General features: G+C 41.9%; 1 protein-coding gene across 2 annotated transcripts in view; it reads left to right on the forward strand.

The window, feature by feature from the left end:
• The window catches only part of LOC124777176 (tuberin), a 299,285-nt gene that overhangs the window by 159,888 nt on the left and 112,616 nt on the right, over positions 1–26,781 (forward strand). For both annotated transcript variants that reach the window (XM_047252485.1, XM_047252487.1), the window contains exon 18: positions 35–114. In XM_047252485.1, the coding sequence (XP_047108441.1) occupies positions 35–114 (80 nt within the window). The remainder of the gene's footprint in view (positions 1–34; positions 115–26,781) is intronic.

Consider the following 26,781-nt stretch of genomic DNA (forward strand, 5'->3'; position numbering starts at 1 on the left):
TACTCTAAATTTTTTTTTCATTGCTATGATTTAGCTGAACCAACTTCACCTGATGAAATTGATGTTGAAGTACGAAATCAGAAAGCTCCTGTGCAAAGAAGCAACAGTAGTGAGGTATGTATTCTGTTGACTTTTTTTTCTGTAGACTTTGAGGAAATTTTTATATAATACTCGGTAATAAGAAACATTTGTTTTATTTTCTCATGCATGTTCAATTCATTTTCTGCAGAGTAAAAGAACTAAGTCTCATGTGCATAAAAATATAAGTGTTTGAAAATGATGCTTAATGTAAAGTGTTTGTTGATTATTTTATGTCGAATGAACGTTGGAAGATATTTCCAATTTGGTTTGCACGAGAGCTATTAGCTAATCTGAATATTCTCGCTATATCTATTATTATTATTATTATTATTATTATTATTATTATTATTAAGGTATGACAGCCTCAGCATATGGTATTGTATATTAAGTCTTTGATTCTTCATCCCAATGTTTTTCGCGACTGTTGTACAGATTGAACTGATATTGCATGCAACAATAGAACAACAGTTGCCTCCTAAACTGGTACTTACATGACACATTCCAAAGGCTTCCAGTATTAGCTTTGTGTGTTGTATGTTATTTGCAGTAATGGGTATGCATTATGCAGTGCGAAATATTAATAGTGTCTTAAGAAATAGCTTTATAAACATCATTCCTGAGGAGGATGAGAATTTGTATGAATGGTGCACACTGGAATGGATCTCATCCATTGTGAAATATAGAAAAGCTGGGTTTCTATTCCTGTCAGCTATTTGATTTTTTAAATTTGTGCATTAGACACAGTTTGTTATGTTTGGTCCCAGCAGCTTGTAAATTTTCACTACCCTTCTGTATTAAATGTTTTGAATTTTCACTTTTCCCATTTTTTGAAATTGATACACTCCATGAGTGACTTGATCTAAGATTGGAGATTAATTTTTTTGCAAGGAAATTGTGTGTGCTGCAGTGAAGATGGCATTTCCTTCTAGCAGGTGTACCCATTCTGTAAGAAAACAAAAGGAATTTCTTTTTAAGGAAGGGGATTACCGCAGCCAGACTCTGTTACCTTAAAGATACATTGCCAGCCTGTAGAATAGTCATTTAGGGATTAGCTGTGGTGTATGATTTTGTGATGTAGGATAAGGAAAGTTGTGGCAGAATCTAAATAATTTGGGGGTAAAGGAGATATTGCACTGATAAGTGGAAGCATTGAATCGTCATGAAAAAGCGTGAGAACTTTGCTAGCTTTAAGACAACTCCTTTAATGAGCTTTAGCGTGTGCAAGTCCACCAGACAGTGCATGTTCCGCCCCCTCCCCTCCTCCCTCCACACACACACACACACACACACACATACACACACATTTGTGCAGCTAAATTATGATGGTTGAACTCACAGTGGCAGAACTGCAGTTCAGTAGATGGACTTGGGTGAGGGTTTGTGTCAGGCAGGGTGAATAGAGGGAGAGAAAGCTGGGAAATGGGAGGTGGTGTTTTGATAAGGTAGTTGACAATTCAGAGTAATGCAGCAGGTGTGCAGGATAGGAATGCGGAACAGAGGGGCAGCAGATTCATCAGATACAAATGCGGCACATGGGTACTGGAACCAGTGAGCTTATGCAGTGCACAATGACAGTGATATGGAATAGTGGATTGGGAGAGGATGACAGGACTTTGGAAGGAGGGACTGTTAAGTGGAGGGTGTGGATGTAGTGAGTTAGTGGAAATTGAGGCCAGGAGGACTGCAGGAGCAGAGGACATGTTGCAAGGATAATGTTCATCTATCTAGTTAAGAAAAGCTGGTGCTGGAGGGATGGATACAGATGCCACAGATTGTGAAGCAACCATTGAACTCTGTATATTGTGCTAAACAGTGTGTTGGGCCACTAGATGCCCAACTTTGTTCTTGGCTACAGTATGGCAGTGGCCATTCATTTTTACGGGCAACTGGTTGGTGGTCATTCCACATATAATGCAGTTCTGAGGGCTGATATAACATGGCTGCTTTCACATGTGGCCCTGCCTCGTATGGAGTAGAAAAAGCCTATGGCATTCTTCGAGTAGAATGTGCTCAATGTGTCTTCCACAGGTATGTGAACTCTGTGATGTGGCGTTGGGAATGAGAGTGGAATATGGGGATGGATCAGGATGACGTAGAGGTTGTGTGGGTGGTGGAATATCAATTTAGGGGGGGACTGGAAGTACTGTGGACAGGATGTCCCTCATTTCTGGGCATGATGATAAATAGCTGTAGCCCTGGTGAAGGACATGGTTCAGGCGCTTTAGTCTGGAACGATATTGGCTGATGAGGGGAAGCTCTCCTTTGCTCGATATTGCAAGAGGTTTAGGGATCTGTGAGGATCTGGTATGGGAAATGTGTTGTGTGGACCATTTTTAGGGATTAATGCCTGTCTGTGAAGACCTTTCTGAGAGTTTCAGTATACTGGGCAAAAGAGAATTTTTGTCATTGCATGAGTGACCAGACTAAATGGGAGCAATATTTTGGTGTGGAAAGGATGACAGCTGTCAAAATGCAGGTATTGTTGATGCTTTTTGGGTTTAATATGGACGGAGATTTGGATGGAGCCATCAGAGAGCTGAAGGTCAAAGCTTACAAAGGTAGCATGTTGAGCTTCGAACCTGTTAAGTAGGTGAGGAGGAGGTTCTGAAGCTGTAGAGGAATGTGGGTAGAATGTCTTGACCCTGGGTCCAGATCATGAAGATATCATCAATGAACTTGTCCTAGACAAGATATTGAGGTTTGAGGTAGGCTAGAAAAGTTTCCTTAAGGCAGCCTATGAATAGTTTGGCATAAGATGATGCCATGCATGGTACCCATGGCCATGCAGCAGATGTGTTTACGTGTGTTTTCCTCACAGTAGTAGTAGTGTCTGTGAGGATGTAATTGGCTAGATGTATAAAGAATGAGGGGGTTGAATTTTGGGTCAGAAGAACATAGAGAGAGGTACTGTTCAATAGCAGCAAGGTCATGGAGCATAAGCAGGATGGTGGCATATAGGGAGTTGGCATCAACAGTGGTAAGAAGGGGTGGTGATAATGGGATGGGGACAGTCAAGAGCCAGTGAAGTAAGTGGTTTGTTATCTTTAACATAAGAGGCTAAGCGACGAGCAATTTTTTGTAGGCATTAGTTGACAAGAGCAGAGATTCATTTGTGGTGCACAGTGATCATCTACAGTGAGCATCCAGGAATTGGGGGTGTGTGGATTTTGATAACCCGGTAGATGGAGGATGTGCGGGTTATCATTGGGGTGAGAAGGGAAATGGATTCAGGGCAAAGATTTTGTGACACTCCAATGAACTGGAAAGGGGATTGGAGATTATGTTGGACTTCTTGGATGGGATCACATTGACAAAAATTCTAGGCAGAAGAGTAACAGTTGTCAGAAGCATTCTGTCAGATACCTGGGGATTGTTAATGAGGCCAAGTTGGAGATAAGAAATTCCTGGAATTGGTAACGAAGAAGTGTTCCTGATTTATGGAGCAGGAGAGTGAGAGTTGATCATAGATGAGTCCAACATGATTGAAATGGCCTGTTGGGCTGGAAGTGAGGCCTGCGGATATGACTGAAATGTCTAGGATTGAGGTTGTGATGGATATATCGACAACAGTATTTTGGATTTGCTTAGATCTCAATTTTGTTAAATGTTGGGAAGTAGTTTCGGAGAGTATGGCAAATGGAAGAGGTAAGCAGATCTGGGTGCAAGAAAAGTTGATGATGGTGATCGCTATGGGTAGGATAAGTGTTGACGGGTAGTGGTATTAAGAGGTGCATGTAGGATATCAATAAACTGGTTAATTGGAATTTGCCTGGAGTGCTCTTCCAGGTATTGGAGGGCAAAAGTTTCGATTTGGGAGATGTAGTGTAGGTAGTTGTGATTGCACAGTAACAATATCTTGCTGAGGGAGTAGTACCAGGGTTGTTTTGTTAGGGATAGGGATTGGCAGAATCTGAAAATTTGTATGTCATTGTCGAAGGATAGGTGAGATCCAGAAAAAGAGTATTATTATTATTACACTCCTGGAAATTGAAATAAGAACACCGTGAATTCATTGTCCCAGGAAGGGGAAACTTTATTGACACATTCCTGGGGTCAGATACATCACATGATCACACTGACAGAACCACAGGCACATAGACACAGGCAACAGAGCATGCACAATGTCGGCACTAGTACAGTGTATATCCACCTTTCGCAGCAATGCAGGCTGCTATTCTCCCATGGAGACGATCGTAGAGATGCTGGATGTAGTCCTGTGGAACGGCTTGCTATGCCATTTCCACCTGGCGCCTCAGTTGGACCAGCGTTCGTGCTGGACGTGCAGACCGCGTGAGACGACGCTTCATCCAGTCCCAAACATGCTCAATGGGGGACAGATCCGGAGATCTTGCTGGCCAGGGTAGTTGACTTACACCTTCTAGAGCACGTTGGGTGGCACGGGATACACGCGGACGTGCATTGTCCTGTTGGAACAGCAAGTTCCCTTGCCGGTCTAGGAATGGTAGAACGATGGGTTCGATGACGGTTTGGATGTACCGTGCACTATTCAGTGTCCCCTCGACGATCACCAGTGGTGTACGGCCAGTGTAGGAGATCGCTCCCCACACCATGATGCCGGGTGTTGGCCCTGTGTGCCTCGGTCGTATGCAGTCCTGATTGTGGCGCTCACCTGCACGGCGCCAAACACGCACACGACCATCATTGGCACCAAGGCAGAAGCGACTCTCATCGCTGAAGACGACACGTTTCCATTCGTCCCTCTATTCACGCCTGTCGCGACACCACTGGAGGCGGGCTGCACGATGTTGGGGCGTGAGCGGAAGACGGCCTAACGGTGTGCGGGACCGTAGCCCAGCTTCATGGAGACGGTTGCGAATGGTCCTCGCAGATACCCCAGGAGCAACAGTGTCTCTAATTTGCTGGGAAGTGGCGGTGCGGTCCCCTACGGCACTGCGTAGGATCCTACGGTCTTGGCATGCATCCGTGCGTCGCTGCGGTCCGGTCCCAGGTCGACGGGCACGTGCACCTTCCGCCGACCACTGGCGACAACATCGATGTACTGTGGAGACCTCACGCTCCACGTGTTGAGCAATTCGGCGGTACGTCCACCCGGCCTCCCGCATGCCCACTATACGCCCTCGCTCAAAGTCCGTCAACTGCACATACGGTTCACGTCCACGCTGTCGCGGCATGCTACCAGTGTTAAAGACTGCGATGGAGCTCCGTATGCCACAGCAAACTGGCTGACACTGACGGCGGCGGTGCACAAATGCTGCGCAGCTAGCGCCATTCGACGGCCAACACCGCGGTTCCTGGTGTGTCCGCTGTGCCGTGCGTGTGATCATTGCTTGTACAGCCCTCTCGCAGTGTCCGGAGCAAGTATGGTGGGTCTGACACACCGGTGTCAATGTGTTCTTTTTTCCATTTCCAGGAGTGTATTATTATTATTATGTTTGTGTGTGAGAGGGGGTTGGGGGGGGGGGGGGTGAGGATTCCTTGGCTTAAACAGAATTCAAGGAACATGGATGGTTGAGGAAACTACAGATAACAAGATGCAGCTTTGGTGAATTAAAATGCCGGAAGAAACTGTGCTGAGGGCTATAGGGAGCGAGAATATTCATTTGCTTGTTAACTATCATTGCAAGCATGTGAAAAAAGAGGAACATGCATAAAATTATAATGGGAGCAATGTGTAAGGAGGGGTATGTTGATTTGTAGACAAAATGTAGAGCTGCTGCTGACAAATGAAATGGTTTGGAAGGTAGTGTGTGTGACACTTGCAGCAGCCATGACTGGTACTATAGGTTGTAGCAATAGTCGTGTGTGATCAGGTTGCTGTGGTGTGTGTATAATACAGGTGAGAAAGAAGACAAGAGGAAGTTACAAACAAACAATACAGGAGAGAAAAAGTAGGTATAAATTATGAGACAATAACAAATGACAGACACCACAAGGTGTAGGACAGAAGGGAGCAACTAAGTGATACAAATGTGGTAGGAAAATTTCTGCCTGAATTTCTGGAATAGGGTGGATGTTCCGGCATTCTGGCACGTCCTAGTGTAAGTCCCTCGATTTCCCCATTGCCAGGAGACTTCTGTAGACAGATGCGTTGTCCTGTTGGAAGAGTGTTTTTTCTTTTTTTCCCTTCTTTAAGCCAGGTCAGTTTTCACAAATGCTTATGCCCAATTCTGTTAGAAGTTGATAGTAGCATTCTCCATTTCTGGTTTACTTTTTTCAAGGTAGTCAATCAACAAACTGCCTTTTGCATTCAACAATACTGGTGCCTTGATCCTTTCCACCAATGACACCAGCCTTGCCTTCTTTGGAACTGAGGAACTGGCTTTTATCCACTTAAAGACTGTTGTTTGGTTTCAAGTCTGTTGTGGTGAATCTGTTTCATCCACTGTCATGTGGCGACACAAAATGTCACTTCTGCTTTTCTTCAAACACATGCAAGCACTTTTCGGAAAGTGTCATGTGAATGCATTTGTGTTAACAGTGAGCACACTTGGCACCCATTTTGTGCAAAGCTTTCTCATGTTCAATTCCCATTGCAAGATGCGACCAGAACATTTGATCCACCTTTACACGCTGATTTTCCAAAATAGTATAGCACTTTGTCGATGATTTCCCGTGTGCTTGCACTTTTCGGACATCCTTCTTGTGGATCACCTGTTGATGCTTTCACGGTTTCATGTAAACCATGCCACTGATTTCTTCATGATGGAAATTGAAGGTTAACAGACACAATACACATTTTTAAGCCAAAATGAATTTGTTGGTGTTAAACCTTCTTTTATGCAGAATTTAAACACTGCATGATGCCCGATAATTTTTTTCCCCATTTTCATCATCATGCACATCACAACTGCTTCTAACAGCTGTCTACAGTGAATTGTTGCCTGGAATGACTTTTAATTTTATGTGGCATCTACTAACTCGTGTACCAACATAAGGCAAAAATAATCGTGCGAGTAGTCCTGCAATCTCTGAGCGAGGCCAAGAACTTTACAGATCGCCCTCACACGTCTCAACACAAAGTGTCTACAAGGAATGGTGTAGCACTCACAGCCATGTAACAGCGCATGAGAATAATGGTTGCAAACAGACGCTAATCAACGGGGCACCAGAGAAGAGTGTTACATATTGACAATGACAGCCAGTTGCTGCTGTCAGTGAACTCGGGTCCATCTTGACATTTACAAAGGAAACTGCACACAACACATATTTCAAGTCATGTACATCCATGTCAGCTTGCATCTCTCCAATTTTAGCTCGATGGTCTTTTCGTGATAGAGACATAGGAGGAAGCAACATGTTGATTGACTCTTCTAGTAAGTGCATTCTTGGAACTGTAACAGTAAACCACACAGAGATGCCGAATGCCTCTTTTGCAGTGTTTACCAATGGGCTTGGTTAATCACCTCATTGATGCATCCGCACTTGGTAAATGTATCTTTAATGAAATGTGCTGTTCATCATCAGGACATCTCTATTTGCTGTATTATTCTTGTCCAATATGGATCCCTGACTAATAGTAATATTAAAGTATTGGTCTAATGAGGGTTTCATAAGTTACCACCTTTGTGAAGGGGTTACACTTTCTGAGGATTCCTTCAATGAATCTCTGTATGGCATCTGGCGTACCTGCAATTAGTTTTATGTGGTCGTTCTGTTTAAAATCACTCTGTATGCATAATCCTGGATATTTTGTGAATGTGACTGCTTCCAGTCAGCATTCTGCAGTCTTTTAATTATAGCATGAGTCTTTCTGCCTATTTATGCACAATATGTTACATTGATGTACACTGAGGGTCAATGGCCAATTCCTGTACCAAACATCGATCCACTGCAGGTCTTCCAGCATTTTGGTACAATTTTTCTAACAGTGCAGCTCCTCTGTATACAAGAGTATCATCTGTGAGGGCATCATTGAACATATGTTGCTATCCTCAAGGTCATTTATATATATTGCGAAAAGTAATACCACAGTTCTCCCTTTGAGTACACCAAAAGTTACAACAACATCTGAAGGTTTCTCTCCATTGAGACTGACGTCCTGTGTTCTGTTTGCTAGTAACTCTTCAGTCTAATCATACAGCTGGTTGGATATTCAGTATATTCATATTTCGTTGATTAGAGGACAATACAAAACTCTATTGAATGCCTTCTGGAAGTCAAGATACACAACTTGGTCACATGGCTCTACCACTTTCTGTGTCTCATGGATGAACAAAGTAAGCTGGGTTTCAAATGATGGTTGTTTCTGGAACCCATCGTGACCTTTACTCATTGTCCTGATGTCCACCTTGATAGCTGAATGGTCCATGCGGTAATGTGTCATGAAAGGGGCCCGGGTTTTGGTTCCCAGCTGGGTCAGAGATTTTCTCTTCTCGGGGACTGGCTATTGTGTTGTCCTCATCATCATATCATCATATCATCTTCATCGAGATGCAAGTTGCTGAAGAGGTATCAACTACAAAGGCTTGCACCAGGGACCAGTCTACCCGACAGGAGGCCCTAGCCAAGCGACATTTCATTTTTCACTGTCCTGATTAGAATTAGTGTGTTCTGTGAAACTTAAAGTAAGTTCAGCTCAACCAATTCTTGTGTTAGCTAAGAAACTAACAAGGAGAACCAGCTATAGGTCCCATACATCTTGTATTGCAGGACAACTTCCCATTTGTTTCCTTTCTCTTCCACATCTGATCCTACAGTCTCTATCCGACATTTTCTTGGTCTTCCCCAAGGTCTTCTTCCTACGAGGTTCAGGTTTACTTTTCTATTCACCTCATTCCTGATTTTGTCCTTTCTAGTCGTTTGATTCATAGTTTTAATGAATCTCATTTCTGAAGCCTGCTGAGGTCTTTGTGTAGTAGGGTACATGTTTGTAAACCATATGTAAGCATTGGTATGAAATTCGTGTGGTATGTGGTTGCTTTTGCTTTTAGTGGCATTTTACCATTCCAGAGAAGGTTTCTGATTTGACTATAAAAAGTGGATGCTTTCTGTGTCCTGCTGAGTACTTCGTGCTTAGTGGTATTACCTTTCAAGATCATTCTTCTTAGGTACTACTTTGACTCCTTCTAGAAATATGTTTGAGGTTGTTCCTTGCCTGTTGATGGTCATTTCTACTGTCTTTGTTTGACTTATTTTTTGTCCAAAATTTTCGGATTTGTTGTTCCAGTCATTAAGTTTGTTCTATGTTTCAGCTTCTGTCTCTCCCCATAGTATCAAATCAGTAGCAAAAACCAAGGCATTTAGTTTGCTGTTTGTTTTCTTGATAAATTGTATGATCTTGTAGTAGGGCACTTCCTTGTTGGACACCTCTTTCTTTCAAACCATTCTGATTGTCCGTTGCCTTTCTGAACACAGCTGTAAAGTTTTTGATGTAGCATCTTTACTTTATCAGTTAGGGACTGTGGCACATTTATGTCTTCCAAACAGTCCCATATCTTGTTTCAAGGAACATTGTCATACCCTTTTTCAATGTCCACACATACAATCTCGAGATTTCTTCCACATTCCCAGTACTTTTCTGTCAGCATTCTTACTGCGAAAATAAGATCCATAATACCTCAGTCTTTCTTGAATCCATACTGTTCTTCCCCAAGCAAAGGTTGTGCTATCTTCCTAAGTCTCATTTGAATGATATTTTTTAACTGCTTCCGGGTGTGTGACAGCAGTGTCATGCCTCTGTAACTTCCACATTTTTGTTGATTGCCATTTTTGAACAGGGAGGTGATGACTTTTTTATGCCCGTCTTATGGGGTTTTATTTTCTTTTAAAGTCACTGATAACACTCAACACTCTATATAGCCAGTTTAAGCCTAATATTCCAGCTGCCTTTATCATGTCTGAGGTAAGATGATAGAAGCCTGTCGACTTTCCATTCCACATGCTCTTTAATGCTGGTTCTACCTCACACCATGTTAATTGGTGTCCATGGGTTTCAACTTGATTAATTACTTAGTCATTGATGGTTGTGTTGTCCCCATCTCCATTTAAGCAGAATGTTGAAGTACTTTTTCATTTCATCTCTGATCCCTTCCTCTGTTCGTAGTAAGTTACTGTCACCTGTTTCCAGTGCAATGATATTTACATATTCATTTCATTTACTCTTAGTACTTTGTGTAGTAATTTCCTACCTCTCTGACAATCTTCCTCCATCCTTGTAGTAAAGTCCTCCTAGCACTTTTCCTTTTCTTCCTGGATTAGTCTTTTTATGGCTAGTTTCTTTGTCTAGTATTCCTGTGCTAGATGTTCAATTACTAATTCATTTAATCTACAATCTGTTTTCTGTTTTTCATTGTCTAATTTTCTTATCAGTACATTTTTATCTTTTACTGTTGTCTTCACCCAATCATTCCACCGAGGTGTTTCATTCTCTTTTGGTGTGTCACTTGTATTTCCGCAGATGTCTGTTGCTTCTTTAACAAGGATTTCTTTGAATAAAGACCACTCTTCTTCTACTTCCCCTTTTCTGTTTTGGCTTATTTGGCTGTTATTTGTACTTCATAGCTCCTTTTCTTCTCCATTAACTGTATCATCACAAATCTCATATAATTAACCAAAATTGAAAATTTTAATATTTCAATTTGTACTTTGTATTTTACACTTCAGGAGAACAATCGCATTCATAAAAACACAAAAATCTAGATCACCATGAGTAACTGCAAAGGCACATATACCAAAATCACATTTTTTGTGCAAATATAATTATGAGAACAACCTCACAATATGATGATAACTTCACAGTGTGCCATGCGTATCAGTGTGTTTCCTTGACAGCTTGAGCTTGCAATTGATTATGGATCAATCCAGGAGGGACTATAAAAATATCATGAAAAGGAGGCCTTAGTAAAAAATAAGCACACACACACACACACACACACACACACACACACACACACACACACACGCGCGCGAACACAGCTCTCACGCACATGACCGCAGTCTCTGGCAGCTGAAGCCAGACTATGAGCAGCAGCAGCAGCGTATGATGGGAGAGGCAATTTGGTGGCACTTTACTGCCCCCCAGCTCTACGCTGCTATCCCTCTCCCTCCCTGTCCTAGCCTCCTCCTTACCACCACCAAGTTGCCTCTCCCATCATATGCTATATGCTGCTGCTCCTGCTCATAGTCTGGCTTCAGCTGCCAGAGACTGCGGTCATGTGCATGAGAGTTGTGTGTGTGTGTGTGTGTGTGTGTGTGTGTGTGTGTATTGTCTGTTTTTGACAAAGGCCTTGTTGGCCGAAATCTTAGTTTGCGACATTCTTTTTGTTTTGCCTATCTGCGACTCAGCATCTCCACTACACAGTGAGTAGCGATGTCGCTTTCATAATATTGTTATATTCCATTCTGGATTTTCTGTTGTTTAATTTTGCCTGACGGCTTTTCTTCCATCCTAACCCAGTGCTGTTTTCGTTTGTTACTATTTTCTAATGCATTACTATACCAGATGTCCATCCTTCTTTCTCTTCTTTCTTGTGTTTCTCTTATCACCTTACAAACCGTACTGCATGCTGTACTCACGAGCTACACTGTGGCAACTGTCTCTGCCGCACACAACATACAGCTGCAAGACCACACTGATTGTTGATGCAGCATCTTATGTCCCACATTACTCCCACCAATATCATTAATCCTATGCCTTCAAATTGATCACTCTCCCTGCGTCACACTCCCATATTTTTGCTTGTTATTTCACACACCATTCCTGTGTCACATGATCAAGTATTTCATCCTACGAACCCCTCCCCACCCCCCACTCCTCCTCCTTTCTATCCCAGTTCGCACACACTTATACACTGTCAGACCTGCAACCCACAGTAAAATATTTATTTATATTTTTTCTTCGATCACATTGTGACTTCATGCCACTTTTAGTGGGTTTCCACCTTCCACTATCGACATACTCCCTCAAATTTCATGTTTCGCCTTATTTCGTCCGTTTCATGCTTTTTGTGATTTTTTTTTTTTTTCTGTGTACTTGGATGTAGTTTTGAGAACTTTTTCAGACATCATTCTATATTATTTATGTATCTTTTCACTTTTTTTATCACCACCAGGGATCCTTCCTCCTTCCATTCACCTCAATACAGAAAAATTTCCTTATACGTAGCTAGAACTCAGTCCCACATATGGTTTCTGCATTGTTGCCAGGGCTCATGGAATTCCCCCAAATGGCCTTACCATCTCCACCTGCCACCCTTTCTCCCACAGTGACCTCCATCTATTCAGATTCTGCCAGTCCTTAGACCTCACCAACATAGTCCTGCAAAACCATAACAATCAAGCCCAAACTTCCTGGCAATACTTTCTCTCCATCCATAAAATTGTCCTACTATTCAATCCCAAATTCCTGGAACCCATAACACACATTTAGATGCTTGGCCTCCAGGAACTAGAGCAACATACGCAATGCCACCTCAAAAATCTCTCCACCATGATCACTTCCTGCTCCCATCTTGGAGTACAACTGTCCATCTCCTCTGCAACAACCTCCAAACCTCCCCCCCCCCCTCCCCCCACATCTCCTCATAGCTGACAAACCCTGTGTTGTAGACCTGCTGCATTTACCCTGCCTTCAAAAATAACCCCCTCCACCACATAGAATCCAGAAACTAAACAGACCCAAAACAGTCGTGAACCTTTCCTCTTAAAGCTTTAGCCCCACGGAAATATCAGTCCTTTCCAAAGGACCGAGCGAGGTGGCGCAGTGGTTAGCACACTGGACTCGCATTCGGGAGGACGATGGTTCAATCCCGTCTCCGGCCATCCTGATTTAGGTTTTCCGTGATTTCCCTAAATCGTTTCAGGCAAATGCCGGGATGGTTCCTTTGAAAGGGCACAGCCGATTTCCTTCCCAATCCTTCCCTCACCCGAGCTTGCGCTCCGTCTCTAATGACCTCGTTGTCGACGGGACGTTAAACACTAACCACCACCACCACCACCACCACCACCACCACCTTTCCAAAGGCATCACCTTTTGTCCCACTCCCAAACTAAATCACGCAGGACATGTTAAAGATATTCTCTCCTTCTTCTGGTCCCTACAGCAGAAACACTTTTTGACCACCAACCCTACAAATCAGTTTCAACCAAAGACCAATGTTGAGCCTTCTGTGACACAGTACATTCCTCCATCCAACCATGATCCACCCCCACTGCCCCCAAATCACTGCCTGTTAACTTTCCAGAATGTCTTAACCACTAGCCTTCCTCAAAACCTCAACATGCAAACTAACGTAACATCTACAGAAAGAACCACAGTATACCACTGGAAAACGCTTACCAGCAGACAAAGGCTCAACCACTCGCGTTTGAAACCATAAGGATTAGCCAGCAGAAGGACTTCACCAGCTGCTACAAACCCTGCCACAGTGATCCCATTCCAGAAATCCAGTAGGGTCTCCAGCCTCTCCTCAAATTCTTAGGCTCATTCCAGAAGCTCTCCCGGGAGCCCATCTCTCTCCACACTCCTACCATTCCTCGCACTACTACCTTCTACACGCTTCCTAAAATAAACCTAACCACCCAGGACACCCCATTGTGGTCGGTTACTGTGCCTGCCACTGAGAGACTCCCTGTTCTCGTAGACCAACACCTTCAGCCTATTACCCGCAGCCTACCCTCCTATTTAAAAGGTACCAACCATTTCCTTCATGAACTCTCCACAGTTCCTGTTCCTTTACCACACTACATCCCTAATGCCCATGGCCTTACCACTATTGAACACTACCTTTCCCAACACCCGACGGATTCCAAACCAACAACCTCTTTTCTAATCACCACGACCAATTATATCCTCACCCACAATTACTTCTCTTTTGAAGGCATTACCTACAAACAAATCTGGGGTACAGCGATGGGCCTACACATGGCACCATCCTATGCCAACCTATTCATGGGCCATCTAAAGGAATCCTTCCTAAACACCCATAATCCTAAACCTCTCACCTGGTTCAGATTCATTGACGACATCTTCGTGATCTGGATTGAGGGTAAGAATACCCCATCCCACATTCCTCCAGAACATCAACACTTTCTCTCCCATTCGCTTCAGCTGGTCCTACTTAACCCAACAAGCCACTTTCCTATGTGTTAACTTCCACCTCAAAGATGGCTACTTCAGTACCTCTGTCCATATCAAATCTACCGACCACCAGCAGTACCTCCACTTCGACAGCTGCCACCCATTTCATATTTCGAAAAGCTAATCCAATGACAATAGAGAGTTTTTTAAACCTTGTTAATGAACAAGAGAGGCAGGATGTTTATAATGCTGATAACACAGATGAAAAATACAATGCATTCCGTAACACACTGCTCATGCTCTTTGAAAGTTTTTCCATTACAACATTCTAAACCGGGTACTAGCAGTAAAGAGTGGCCTGGGTGGCTGATTATTGAGATGAGGATAGCATGTAAAAAATGTGGGAATTATATCAAAATGTTAGAAACTGTCACAATCAGCTACAGTAGCCCATTACAAACAGTATTGTAGGGTGCTTAAAAATGTTATTAGGAAGGCAGAGAGTACATGCTACACAAACAGAATAGCTAATTCACAGGACAAAATTAAAAACATCAGTCAGTTGTGAAGGAAGTGTCTGGTCAGCAGCACAAGGTTGATGATAAAAAGTCAATTCGCAGCAAAAATATTGCTGTTACTGATAAATCAGATTCATGTACAGTATTTAACAATCATTTTCTGAGCATTGCTGGTGAGTTAAATAAAAACGTAGTTCCTACAGGGAATCACATAACTCTCTTGGAAAATACCTTCCTGAGATTGATGTCTGAAATACTACTCTGTGACACTGACAAGGGGGAGATTGAGTCACTAATTAAATCACTGAAGACTAAGGATTCTCATGGATGTGATGGAGTGAGTGCCTAGCAGAATATTAAAGTACTGTGCTGCACATGTTAGCCCTGTACTTATTTTGTACATATTTGTAATTTTTCTTTTAAGAATTGTCAGTTTCCTGAATGATTACTCAGTAGTAAAGCCGCTTTATGGAAAGGGAGGAAGTGGTAATGTAGACAATTTAGACCTATTTCTAAACCATCAGCGTTTGCAAAAGTTATTGAAAAGGCTGTGTATGTAAGGATAATTGATTGTTTTATTTCACGTAATTTGCTGTCAAATGTATAGTTCAGTTTTAGAAGTGATTTAACAACTGAAAATGCTGTATTCTCTTTTCTCTGTGAGGTATTGGATTGACTTAACAAAAGGTTTTAAATGTTAGGCATCTTTTTTTATTTAACTAAGGTGTTTGATTGTGTTGATCACAAAATATGGCTCAAGAAGTTTAACCATTATGGAGTAGCTCACAGTTGGTTCACTTCCTACTTCAACAAGACAGCAAAAGGTCATTATTCACAGTGTTGAGAATGGCTATGATATGGGGTCTGAGTGGGACAGGGTCCAGTTGGGGTGTGCCCCAGGGTCACTCCTGTTCCTTATTTATATAAATGAATTGCCCTCTAGTATTACAGGTGATTCTAAAATATTTCTGTTTGCTGATGACACTAGCTTGGTAGTAAAGGATGTTGTGTGCAGCACTGGCTCTGTTTCAAATAGTCCAGTTCATGACCTAAGTTCGTGGCTTGTAAAAAATAAACTAATGCTAAATCACAGTAAGACTTAGCATTTACAGTTTCTAACTGACAATTCAACAAAACCCGGTGTGTTAATTTCATAGAATGGGCATATGATTAGTGAAACTGAACCATTCAAATTTCTAGGTGTTTAGATAGATAGTAAACTGTTGTGAAAGCGCACGTTCAGGTTCTTGTTCAAAGACTTAATGCTGCCATTTTTACTATTCGAATGGTATATGAAGTAAGTGATATTTGACACAAAAACTAGTCTACTTTGCTTATTTTCATTTGCGTATGACATATGGTGTTATATTTTGGCGTAACTCTTCCCATTCTCAAAGGATATTTTTGGCTCAGAAACGGGTGGTCTGGCAATAAGTGGTATAAGTTCACAAACCTCTTGTTGAACCCTGCTTATTAGTCTGGATGTTCTGACATTGGCCTCATTTCTTATTAACAGTATCAGCTCATTCCCAAGAGTTAGTAGCTTTCACTCACTTAATACTAGGCAGAAATCCAGTCTGCATTTGGATCGCACTTCCCTGACTCGTGTGCAGAAAGATGCGTAGTATACTGCTGCATCCATTTTCAATAAGCTACTACAAGAATTCAAAAATCTTAGCAGCAATCCACATGCTCTCAAATTGAAACTTAAGAGTTTCTTCATGGGTCGCTTATTCTGTTCTGTCAAGGAGTTACTTGAAAAATTAAGCTGACTCCTGTGTTATATTGTTGTTTGTTTTTACATATACTTATGCTCGTCTTTTTTTGAGTTCATAAACATTTTATTTTATCTGTTATTACTTTTATGTTGTAATTGCATCTACTGACACACTACATGACCTTGGAGATATGATCTTAAATTTGGTCCTATGAGACTAGCTGTGTAAAATTTAAAAAAAAGAAAAAAAAAAAAAAGAAAAAGAAAAGACAAGAAGTCCCTCCCATACAGCTTAGTCACCCACTGCCGTCACATCTGCAGTGTCAGGTGGTCCCCCTCAAAATATACTGAGGGTCTCACTGAGGCCTTTGCAGACTATAATTACCCTCCCAGCTTTGTACAAAAAGAAATCTCCCATGCTTTATCTTTCCAGTCACCCACAACCTCTCAAAGTGCTGCTGCCCGGCTACAGAGGTGCAATCTCCTCGTAACTCAGTATCGGCCAGTAGTGGAGCAACTGAATTACATTCTCCACCACTGAAATAAGAAATTTCCTGCATACTATCCTTCCAAACACTTCCCCACCCCACACACACAGTCATATTCCCCCATCCCAATGAACCTACACAATCTCCTTGTCCATCCCTACATAGTCGTTGCTCCCAACCCCTTGCCCAGCCCTGTAATAGACGTAGATGCAATACCTATCATTACATCCTCCCACTACCACCTACCCCTGTCCAGTCACAAATGTCACCCATCCTGTCAAAAGACAGAGGTACCTGTGGAACCAGGCATGTGATCTACAAGCTAAGCTGCAGTCACTGTTGCATTCTATGTAGGCATGACAACCAACAAGCTGCCTGTCCACATAAATGGCCACTGACAAACTGTGTACAAGAAACAACTGGACCATCATGTTGCTGAGCATGCTGCCCAACATGACGGTCTCCATTTCAGTGACTGCTTCACAGCCTGTGCCATATGGATACTTCCCACCAGCACCATCTTTTCTGAATTGTACAGGTGTTAACTCTCCCTGCAACATATCCTACTTCCTGTAATCCTTCTGGCCTCAAACTTCATTAGTCATTGTTCTCATCCATCTAGCCCCTGTACCTACACCAGCACTACACAGCCCTCTATTCCACCAACAAACCCAGTCTTTTTACTTCTCTGTTTTACCACTACCCCCCCCCCCCCTTCCCCACCGCCTGTCGAACCTGCTGACTGCACCTCACGGCCTTACCATCTCTCTACTTCGCCCCTGCTCGCTCCCCTGCAGCACTTTACTTTTATTTGCGACTGATCAGTGAAATTTATCCTGAAAAATGATACTAAAGTTACTGAAAATTGCAACTATGAATAAAATAGTGTTTATTTTCATTGCATTTCTTTTACTTGTGATTTCTCCTTCCTGTGCGATGAGAGTAGGACACTTCTTTAATCGACAAATGTACTTTTTCACGTATCAGTAACAGTATATGTCACAGGGTTTACATGAGGGCATACACTTTGAAAGAATTACCTTTAATGAACAAGTTTGTATTCAAATTTCATCGGCAAAAACCCCATTGTGTGAGGAGGGAACATTTTGCCCCCTACCTCCCAAGTCGTTAACATACAGAAAAAGCTCCAGTTTTACATTAGGTGTCAAAACTTTGTCCAGAAACAAGGTAGGTTTATTTTGTGAGTTTTTCAGATTTTGTGGCTGTTGCATGCACATTTTGATGTCATTCCATTGATTGGTTTATGCCATCTGTGAGGTTTCGGGATTGCGGCTGGATGATATTGACTTCTTACCACAGAATTTCAGCTGGCAACCATCCAGCCATCTTATGCCGTGATGCACTTGAGGGCTAAATTTGTCACTAACTTCTTGAAGACAAACAAAAACTGTTGGTAGCAGTTATTTGGAAGGCATTAATTAACCATATCAGTTGTAATGGTAAAACCTGCTTTAATAAAATGTACACCTTTATTTCTTTTGCTATACATCCACAGCAATAAAAGGAAAAGCAGCATAAGATTGAATTTGAACATGAGGCACGACATTATGAGACTTTCTCGAAAGCTGTTGCTTGTTGGCACCTAAGCCAAAATAGGTGTCCCTTTATTTTCATCTTTTTATCACTTGCCAGGTTTTCACTGTATCAGAGGGCAACCTGTGTTCCCCTTGTAAGCAAGCACTTGCTGCATATCATTGTTGTTGAGGCTTGTGTAGAAGTTGAAACTACATGGTTATCATTTCCAGGCTCAAAGCCTCAGCGTTTCAGTCCCCGCAACATTGAAGTCAGTTGGCAGAAATAAAAGTGGGGGCTGTCAGTGATGATAATTTTTGTAGTTATTCAGTCTTTTTGTTCTACATATAAGTGGAACTCGGGAACGTTGCACACCATATATAAGGAGAATTTATAAATGTGTCTCACTCTTGATGCATCCACCAAGCTTCTGTTTCAGTAACAAACATGACACACTTGCTGCAAGGTAAATATAATTACAACATTTTAACAGTGTAGGAAAAGACAGATTGCTAGTTACCATAAAGAAGACACGTCAAGTTGCAGACAGGCACAATTAAAAGGCTCTCGCTTTTAGCTTTCGGTCACAGCCTTCATCAGTAAAGAGGACACACACACACACACACACACACACACACACACACACACACACACACACACACACACCTCACGCACACACGACCGCCATCTCCAGCATCTCGGGCTGCATTGCAACATCACATGGAATGCAAGCAGCAATCTGGAGGGGACGGGCAAAGGGAAGGGGAAGGGGAGGGGGAAGGAATGGTAGAGTACAGGTGGGGAGAGAGACGAACGCTGTCTGGTGGAGTGTGCAGGGACTAGACTGCTGACAGATACAGCATCAGGAGGTTATGGGACAGTAGATTGGAGGAAAAGAAACAAAAAGAGAGAGAATATGGGCAGATGTATTGTCAGAGGGCTGCAGATACACAGGGAGAGAGGAGAATGGAGAGGAGATGATAGGACAGAAGGGGTGGAGGATGTGTGGACAATATATTACCATAGGTTGAGCTCAGGATAATTGTGTGAGGGGAGAATGTGTTGTAAGGATAACTCCCATCTGTGCAGTTCATAAAGGGTGGTGGTGGAGGGAAGGATCCAGATGGCTTGCGTAGTGAAGCAGCCATTGAAGTCAAGTGTATTATGTTCAGCTGCATGTTGTGGCACAGAGTGATCTATTTTACTCTTGGCCACAGTTTGGCAGTCACCGTTCATGCTGATGGACAGCTGGTTGGTAATCATACCAGTATAAAAAGCTGTGCAATGATTGCAGCAGAGCTGGTAAATGTCGTGGCTGCATTCACAGGTGGCCTGGCTCCGGATGGGGTAGGATAAAGCTGTGATAGGGCTGGAATAGGCAGTGCTTGTGGGTGCGTTGGGCAGGTTTTGCACTTAGGTCTTCCACAGGGATATGATCCTTGCAGTAAGGTTGGGATTGTTAGTGGCACTGGGATGGACTAGGATGTTGTGGAGATTGGGTGGGTGACGGAACGCCAGTTTAGGAGGGGTGAGAAGTATCTCGTGTAGGATGTCCCTCATTTCAGGGCACAATGACAAATAATCAAAGCTCTGGTGAAGGATGTGTTTCAGTTGTTCAAGTCTGGGGTGGTACTGGGAGATTAAGGGGACAATCATTTGTGGCTGGTGGGAGGATTGGGTTCATGAGGGGAAATGGCACCAGAGGTCTGTGTGCGGTCTAGGTCTGGGGGATAATGCCTGCCTGTGAAGGCCTTGGTGAGACTCTGAGCATACTGAGCAAGTAAGTTTTTGTCACTGCAGATACACCGTCCCCAGGTAGCAAGACTATATGGAAGGGATCTTTTGCTGTGAAAGGGATGACTGCTGTCATGATGCTGGTACTGTTGGTGGTTGGTGGGTTTAATGTGGACAGGGGTGCAGATGGAGCCGTCAGAGAGGATGTCAACATCTAGGAACGTGGCACACTGAGTTGAGGAGCACCATCTGAAGTGGATGGGAGAGAGGGTGTTGAGATTGTGAAGGAATGAAGATAGGGTGTCTTGGCCCTGGATCCAGATCATGAAGATATCATCAATGAACCAGAACTAGATTGGGGAAGGCTAGAAAGTTCTCCTCTACATGGGCCACAAAAAGATTGGCATAGGTGGATGCCATGCCGGTGCCCATTGCTGTGCCGCGGGTTTGTTTATACACTTTCCTTTCAAATGAGAAGTAGTGGTGGGTTAGGATAAAGTTAGTAAGCTGCATGAGGAATGAGATATTGGGTTTGGAGCCTGAAGGACGTCGGGAGAGGTAGTGTTTAGTAGCGGTAAGACCGGTAAGCCTGCTTACTAGGTTTGCTAGACAAACATTCAAACAAATCATATTGATGAGTTTTATTTCAAAAAAATTAAATGACAATACTTAACTTTGACAATTACACAGGAGTGTTGCAAGCAAGGGCGACATACAAAATAAGCAATCTTCTTCAGTATAAACAACCTCAAGTCTGTGATACTTAGCGAGTACAAGCGAAGTAACTACAGTTGATGCTGCTATTGAACTGTCTGTCACCAGTCGGTTGCGACACTTATGTCCTCTTCACTTATTATCAACTGTCGTCCTGGAGAGGGGTCAGTCAGCATGCAATTGGCTGATGTCTTCTCACAGCCATGTCTTCTCTATCATTCCCAACTGGCATGCTGGTGCTTGACTTCACACCGTAACATGTCGCTTGCTAGGAGTTATTTCATGACAAAAAATGAACTACTACTGGAATGATCTGGTAAAAGTTTGACTTTAGCATGCCTGAATAAATGTTTCCACAATTTTCTGAGGCTACAACTTCCCACCTGGCAACAGAGGCCAATCTCTTATCAATGACCTGTGTGGTGATTTGGCACTAATGTGGTACAGTACATTGCTGGTTGTAATGGAACTTGTAAAGAAGACAGAGTAGACCAAACACTGTTAGATTTCACTATGTGAAATATATCCATAAACAAATTTGAGTATATGTCCAATTACATTCCACTAGCCACAATACAGTGTGTGATGTTGAGTACTGCTGGTACCACTATCAGTTCCCCCCTTCCCTTAACTTTTCCAGAAAGTGCATGGGAAGAATGACTGTCAGTAAACCTTAATATGAACTCTGATTTTCATGCCATGGTCATTTTGCAAGATGCATATGGTAGGAGATAATATCACAGTGCTTCTCTTTTAGCATCTGCCACTGGAGTTAGTGCATGAGTATTTATGGAGATGATCAACTAACTAAATTATCCTGTGACAAAATATGCCACTTCTTATTGGATCTTCTCTAAATTTTCTATTAATTCAACTGGGTAAGAATCCTGCACCTCAAGAATCAGGTGAACAAGTGAATTGTAAGGCACTTCTTTTGTGAATGAATTACGTTTACTTAAGATTTTTTCTATGAAACTCTGCCTAGCACCTGGTTTTCCTGTTATTTGTTTTGTTTTACTCATTCCTTAGTCATTCTTCTTTAGGTCACACTGGACAGTTACTCTTATTTACCAGTTGTTTATTTTTTTAAACAATCTGTCAAAAATAGTGTAATTAATCAGTAATGGATCTCTCTTCCTATTTATGTGCAGTATGTTACATTTATTTACATTATGTGTCAACTGCTAGTCCTTGCATCAGTTGTCATTCCTCCGCAGGTTTTCCTACAATTGGCCACTGCTCTCCGGCATTGTAACCTTTCTATGAAAAACTTCATCTTCTGTGAGTAGCGTCTTGGAGCTTCAACCTTTATCCACTAATTCATTTATATGTCTTGGAAGCACGTACAGCCCTTTAACCCTACCTTAGAATACTCAAGAAATAACCTTAGACTACTCAAGAAATTATCTTTGCATCTTTGGTTTTGTCCTGTTAAAAGCATCATGCGAATTTCTATCTTCTAGCAAGTCCTGGATTCAGTCAAAACTCTGGTTTGATGCTTGGTAAGCTTGTATTTTGTGCACAAAACAACAATGCATAACTATCAAATGCCTTCTGGAAGTTGTGGAATGTTGCTTGAACCTGGGTGCCATGAGTTTCACAAGATCTCTCTTCTCTTTTTTGCTGTGGAGGATACTTTTTGCTAGCCAAAAAGGTCATAATGCATTAACATAAAACATTTTCCGTAATTCTGTAACACAGTGACATCAGCATTACAGACCTATAGTTTTGTGTATCTGTCTGATGACCTTGCTTGAACATGGGGATGGCATGTGCTTTTCTACAGTTGCTTGGTACCCCTTATTGCTCCAGCAAACCACAAAAAACTGCTGCTTGTGGGGGAGCAAGTTCGTGTGCATGATCTGTGTAGTATCTCACATGTGTTTCATTCAGTCCTTTCCAGACCTTTCATTTATCTTTTGTTCAGCAGTGACATACCTTTTTGCATTTATGCAGTGATTGAAAGGATGATTTGTATTATGCTCTTCAGCAGTGAAAAAAATTGAGAGACTAAATTCAGCATATTGGCCTTCTCTCTGTCATCTTCTGTTTTAGTGCCAGTATGATCACTGAGTGACAGAGTGGATGATTTCCATCTGCTCACCAACTTTACAAAAGATGAAAATCCTTATAACTTAGTCAGATAGGTTGACTGATTTTTACTACCATATCAATTGAATGCTTCTTTCATTTCTTCCCTAATGCTCATTTTGGTTTTGTTAAGCTGTTGTTGTTACGTAAACTATGATGAAGCTCTCTTTTATAGTAACTTTCTAAACCAAGGAGTGAACAACAGTGCAGCCTTTCCATCCCTTAAAATCTTTCTCGGAAGATACTACTCTAAGACTTATTGTACAATGCTTTTTAATTTTATTCTGTTGTGCTTTTAGATCTTCTTCCTCAGGAGTCATGTTGGCTAATCAGATACTTTGCAGTTTGTTTCCAGTCACTCTTGCTGAACAAAAATATTTTGCTATCATATTTATTATTCCATGTAATATGTATAGTCATTGATGCTATAACAGCCTTATGATCAATTTTCCCTTCCACTGCATTAATGTATTCAAAAAGTTGGAGTCTGTAAGTTACTATGAAGTCTGAAATTGCCCTCACACATTGCTTATCTATCTCCTCAAAATAATTTTCACACAAGCTATTGGCAACAATTCCACACAACTTTGGCTTCAGTTTTAATGGCACAACTCTCTTGTTATTTAGCTGGCAAATTGAAATCACCCCATGTTGTTATAGTGTGATCAGGAAACTTACAAAGTTTTCAAAGTTATTTTTGAAGCCGTCTTCCAATGTGGTTGGTGAAATTTATTTTTCTACTATTCACTTATGGTTTCAGCTGGCTTTCTGTTCCTAACATTATGTGAGCATTAAAGGGTAGTGGTCTATTAATTGTCGGCAATTCAAACGTACAGTGAATGATGGTACCCCTTAGGGAAATGGCAGCAAGGGACAAGAAAGGATACCAGGTGCACTCAGTGTGTACACCTGGCAGCCTCATTCAACATGTTGAAGAGGCTGTTCCAGCAGCTATTGAGTGAAAAGAGTGCAACCAACTGCAGATCATGGTGCACATTGGAAAAAATGATGCCTGCCGTCGGGGCTCCGAAGTCATTCTTGGCTCATTCCAGCGACTGGCAGAGAAGGTTGAGAAGATCATCCTTGTGCATAGAGTCTCATTGAAGCTCACAATTTGTAGCATTGTCCCCAGAACTGATTGTGGCCTTTTGGTTCTGACTCGAGTGGAAGGACTGAACCAGAGACTTCGAAAGTTCTGTGACAAGGTAGGCTGCGACTTCCTGGACTTGCGCCATCGGGTTGAGAACTGTAAGGTCTCCCTATATAGGTCAGGTGTTCACTACACATCAAAAGCCACTACTTAGGTGGCTGACTATGTGTGGGGTGCTCAGAAGGCTTTTTTAGATCAAACGACTATCCATCTAATCCAGATAACAATGGCTGTGGAAAACCAGAAGTATCAGTGTAAGATAGAAAGAAATGCCTCCCACAGGAGAGAATATTAAAATCCTAATAGTAAACTGCTGAAGCATTTGTAACAAAGTGCCAGAGTTTGATGCGCTCACAAAGAACAGTGAAGTTCATGTAATACTAGGTACAGAAAGCAGGCTGAAACCTGTAATTGATAGCAGTGAGATTTTTGAGGAATATTTAACTTTATATCAAAAGGATAGGCAAATGGGAAATGGAGGTAGTGTATTTGTCACAGTAGACAAAAAACTCAAATCCACTCAGACAGAAATTGAAGCTGCATGTGAGATTGTTTGGCCAAGACTCAGTATCAGGGGTGGGCATAAAATGATGATTTGAACACCCACCAGATTCATCTCCTGATGTAACCGAAAACTTCAGTTCACTTGTAAGCAAGTTCCACAATCACACAGTAATCATTGGTGGAGACTAATCGTCCAACAGTTAATTGGGAAATTCACAGTTTTGTTAGTGGTGGGCGTGGCAAGACATCCTGTGAAACATTACAAAATACTTTCTGTGAAAACTACCTAGAACAGATAGTTACGGACCCCACTCGCAGTGTATTGGATCCAATGGCAACAAATAGACCTGACCACTTTGAGGATGTCCACATCGAAACTCTGATCAGTGACCACAGTACAGTTGTGGCGACAATGATTAACAAAGTACAAAGAACAACTAAAACAAGCAGATAGATATATATGTCCAGTAAACTAGATAAAAGATCAGTAACGTCTTATCTCAATGAGGAACTTGTAACTTTCAACACAGGTCAGGAGCATGTAGAGAAACTCTGGCTCAAGTTTAAAAGAATAGTTGACCACACACTGGATAGATATGTACACAGTAGAACTGTTCGTAATGGGAGAGAATTTCCAGGGTATACAGTCACTGTAAAGAAACTTCTAAAGAAACAGAGATTGCTATGTAATAGGTGTAAACAAAGCATAGGGCTATAGATAGAAAGATGCTGAATGAAACTCGTTTGGCTGTCAAGAGAGCAGATTTTCCCCAATTTAATCCTCGTGCCACTGAGAAGATGAATGGTATAAGTATTAGTGTCGGAGGTGTTGAGAATCATCTGAAATTGTTAAAATTGAACAAAGCTCCAGGGCACATTGGAATCCCTGTCAGATTCTATACCGATACTGAATTCACAGTTGAGTTAGTCCTTGTTCTCAATATAATCTGTCGTAGGGCTCTCGAACAAAAAAAAATGTGCACATTTCTTGGAAAAAAGCACAGGTCACACCTGTCTACAAGAAGGGTAGTAGAAGAGATCCACAAAACTACCATCCAATATCCTTGACATTGATTTGTTGTAGAATCTTAGAACATATTCTGAGCTCAAACATAATGAGGTATCTTGAACAGAATGACCTCCTCCGTGCCAACCAGCATGGTTTTCGAAAACATCGATCATGTGAAACCCAACTCGCACTTTTCTCACATGACACACAGAAAGCTTTGGATCAAGGAACCAGGTAGAGGTAGTGTTTCTTGGTTTCCAGAAAGCATTTGACTCAATATCACACTTATTGTTAAAAGTATGATCACATGGGGTATCAAGTGAAATTTGTGAGTGGATTGACTTGGGGGATGACACAGCATGTTATCTTGGGTGGAGGGTCATAATCAGACATAGAATTGACGTCGGGTGTGCCGCAGGGAAGTGGATTGGGACCACTGTTCTTCATATTGTATATTAATGACCTTGCAGACTAAATTAATAGTAAAGTCAGGCTTTTTGCAGATGATGCAGTTATCTATAATGAAGTACTATCTGAGAGAAGGTGCATAAATAGTCAGTCAGATCTTGATAAGATTTCAACATGGTGCAGTGATTGGCAACTAGCTTTAAATGTTCAGAAATGTACACTTCACAAAATAAAAAAATGTAGTATCCTATGATTATAATATCAATGAGACATTGTAGGAATCAGCCAACTCATGCAAATACCTGGCTGTAACACTTTATAGGGATATGAAATGGAATGATCACATAGGTTCAGTCATGGGTAAAGCAGGTGGTAGACTTCGGTTTATTGGTAGAATACTGGAGAAGTGCAATCAGTCTACTAAAGAGATTGCTTACAAATCGCTCATGTGACCAATCCTAGATTAGTCCTCAAGTGTGTGGGACCTGTACCAAATAGTACCAACAGGGATATTAAATGTATACAGAGAAGGGCAGCACGAGTGTCACTGGTTTTATTAATCCATGAGAGAGTGTCACAGAGATACTGAAGGAACTGAAATGACAGACTCTTGAAGACAGACATAAACAATCCTGAGAAAGTCTATTAACAAAGTTCCAAGAACTGGCTTTAAGTGATTACTCTAGGGATATACTGGAACTCCCTATGCCTCACTCACACAGGGATCATGAGAATAAGATCAGAATAATTACTGTTGCACAGGGGCAGTTAAACAATCATTCTTCCTACGTTCCATATGTGAATGAAGAAACCCTAATAACTGGTACAATGGGAT

Source organism: Schistocerca piceifrons, chromosome 2 (assembly GCF_021461385.2).
Source record: "Schistocerca piceifrons isolate TAMUIC-IGC-003096 chromosome 2, iqSchPice1.1, whole genome shotgun sequence".
NCBI lineage: Eukaryota > Metazoa > Arthropoda > Insecta > Orthoptera > Acrididae > Schistocerca > Schistocerca piceifrons.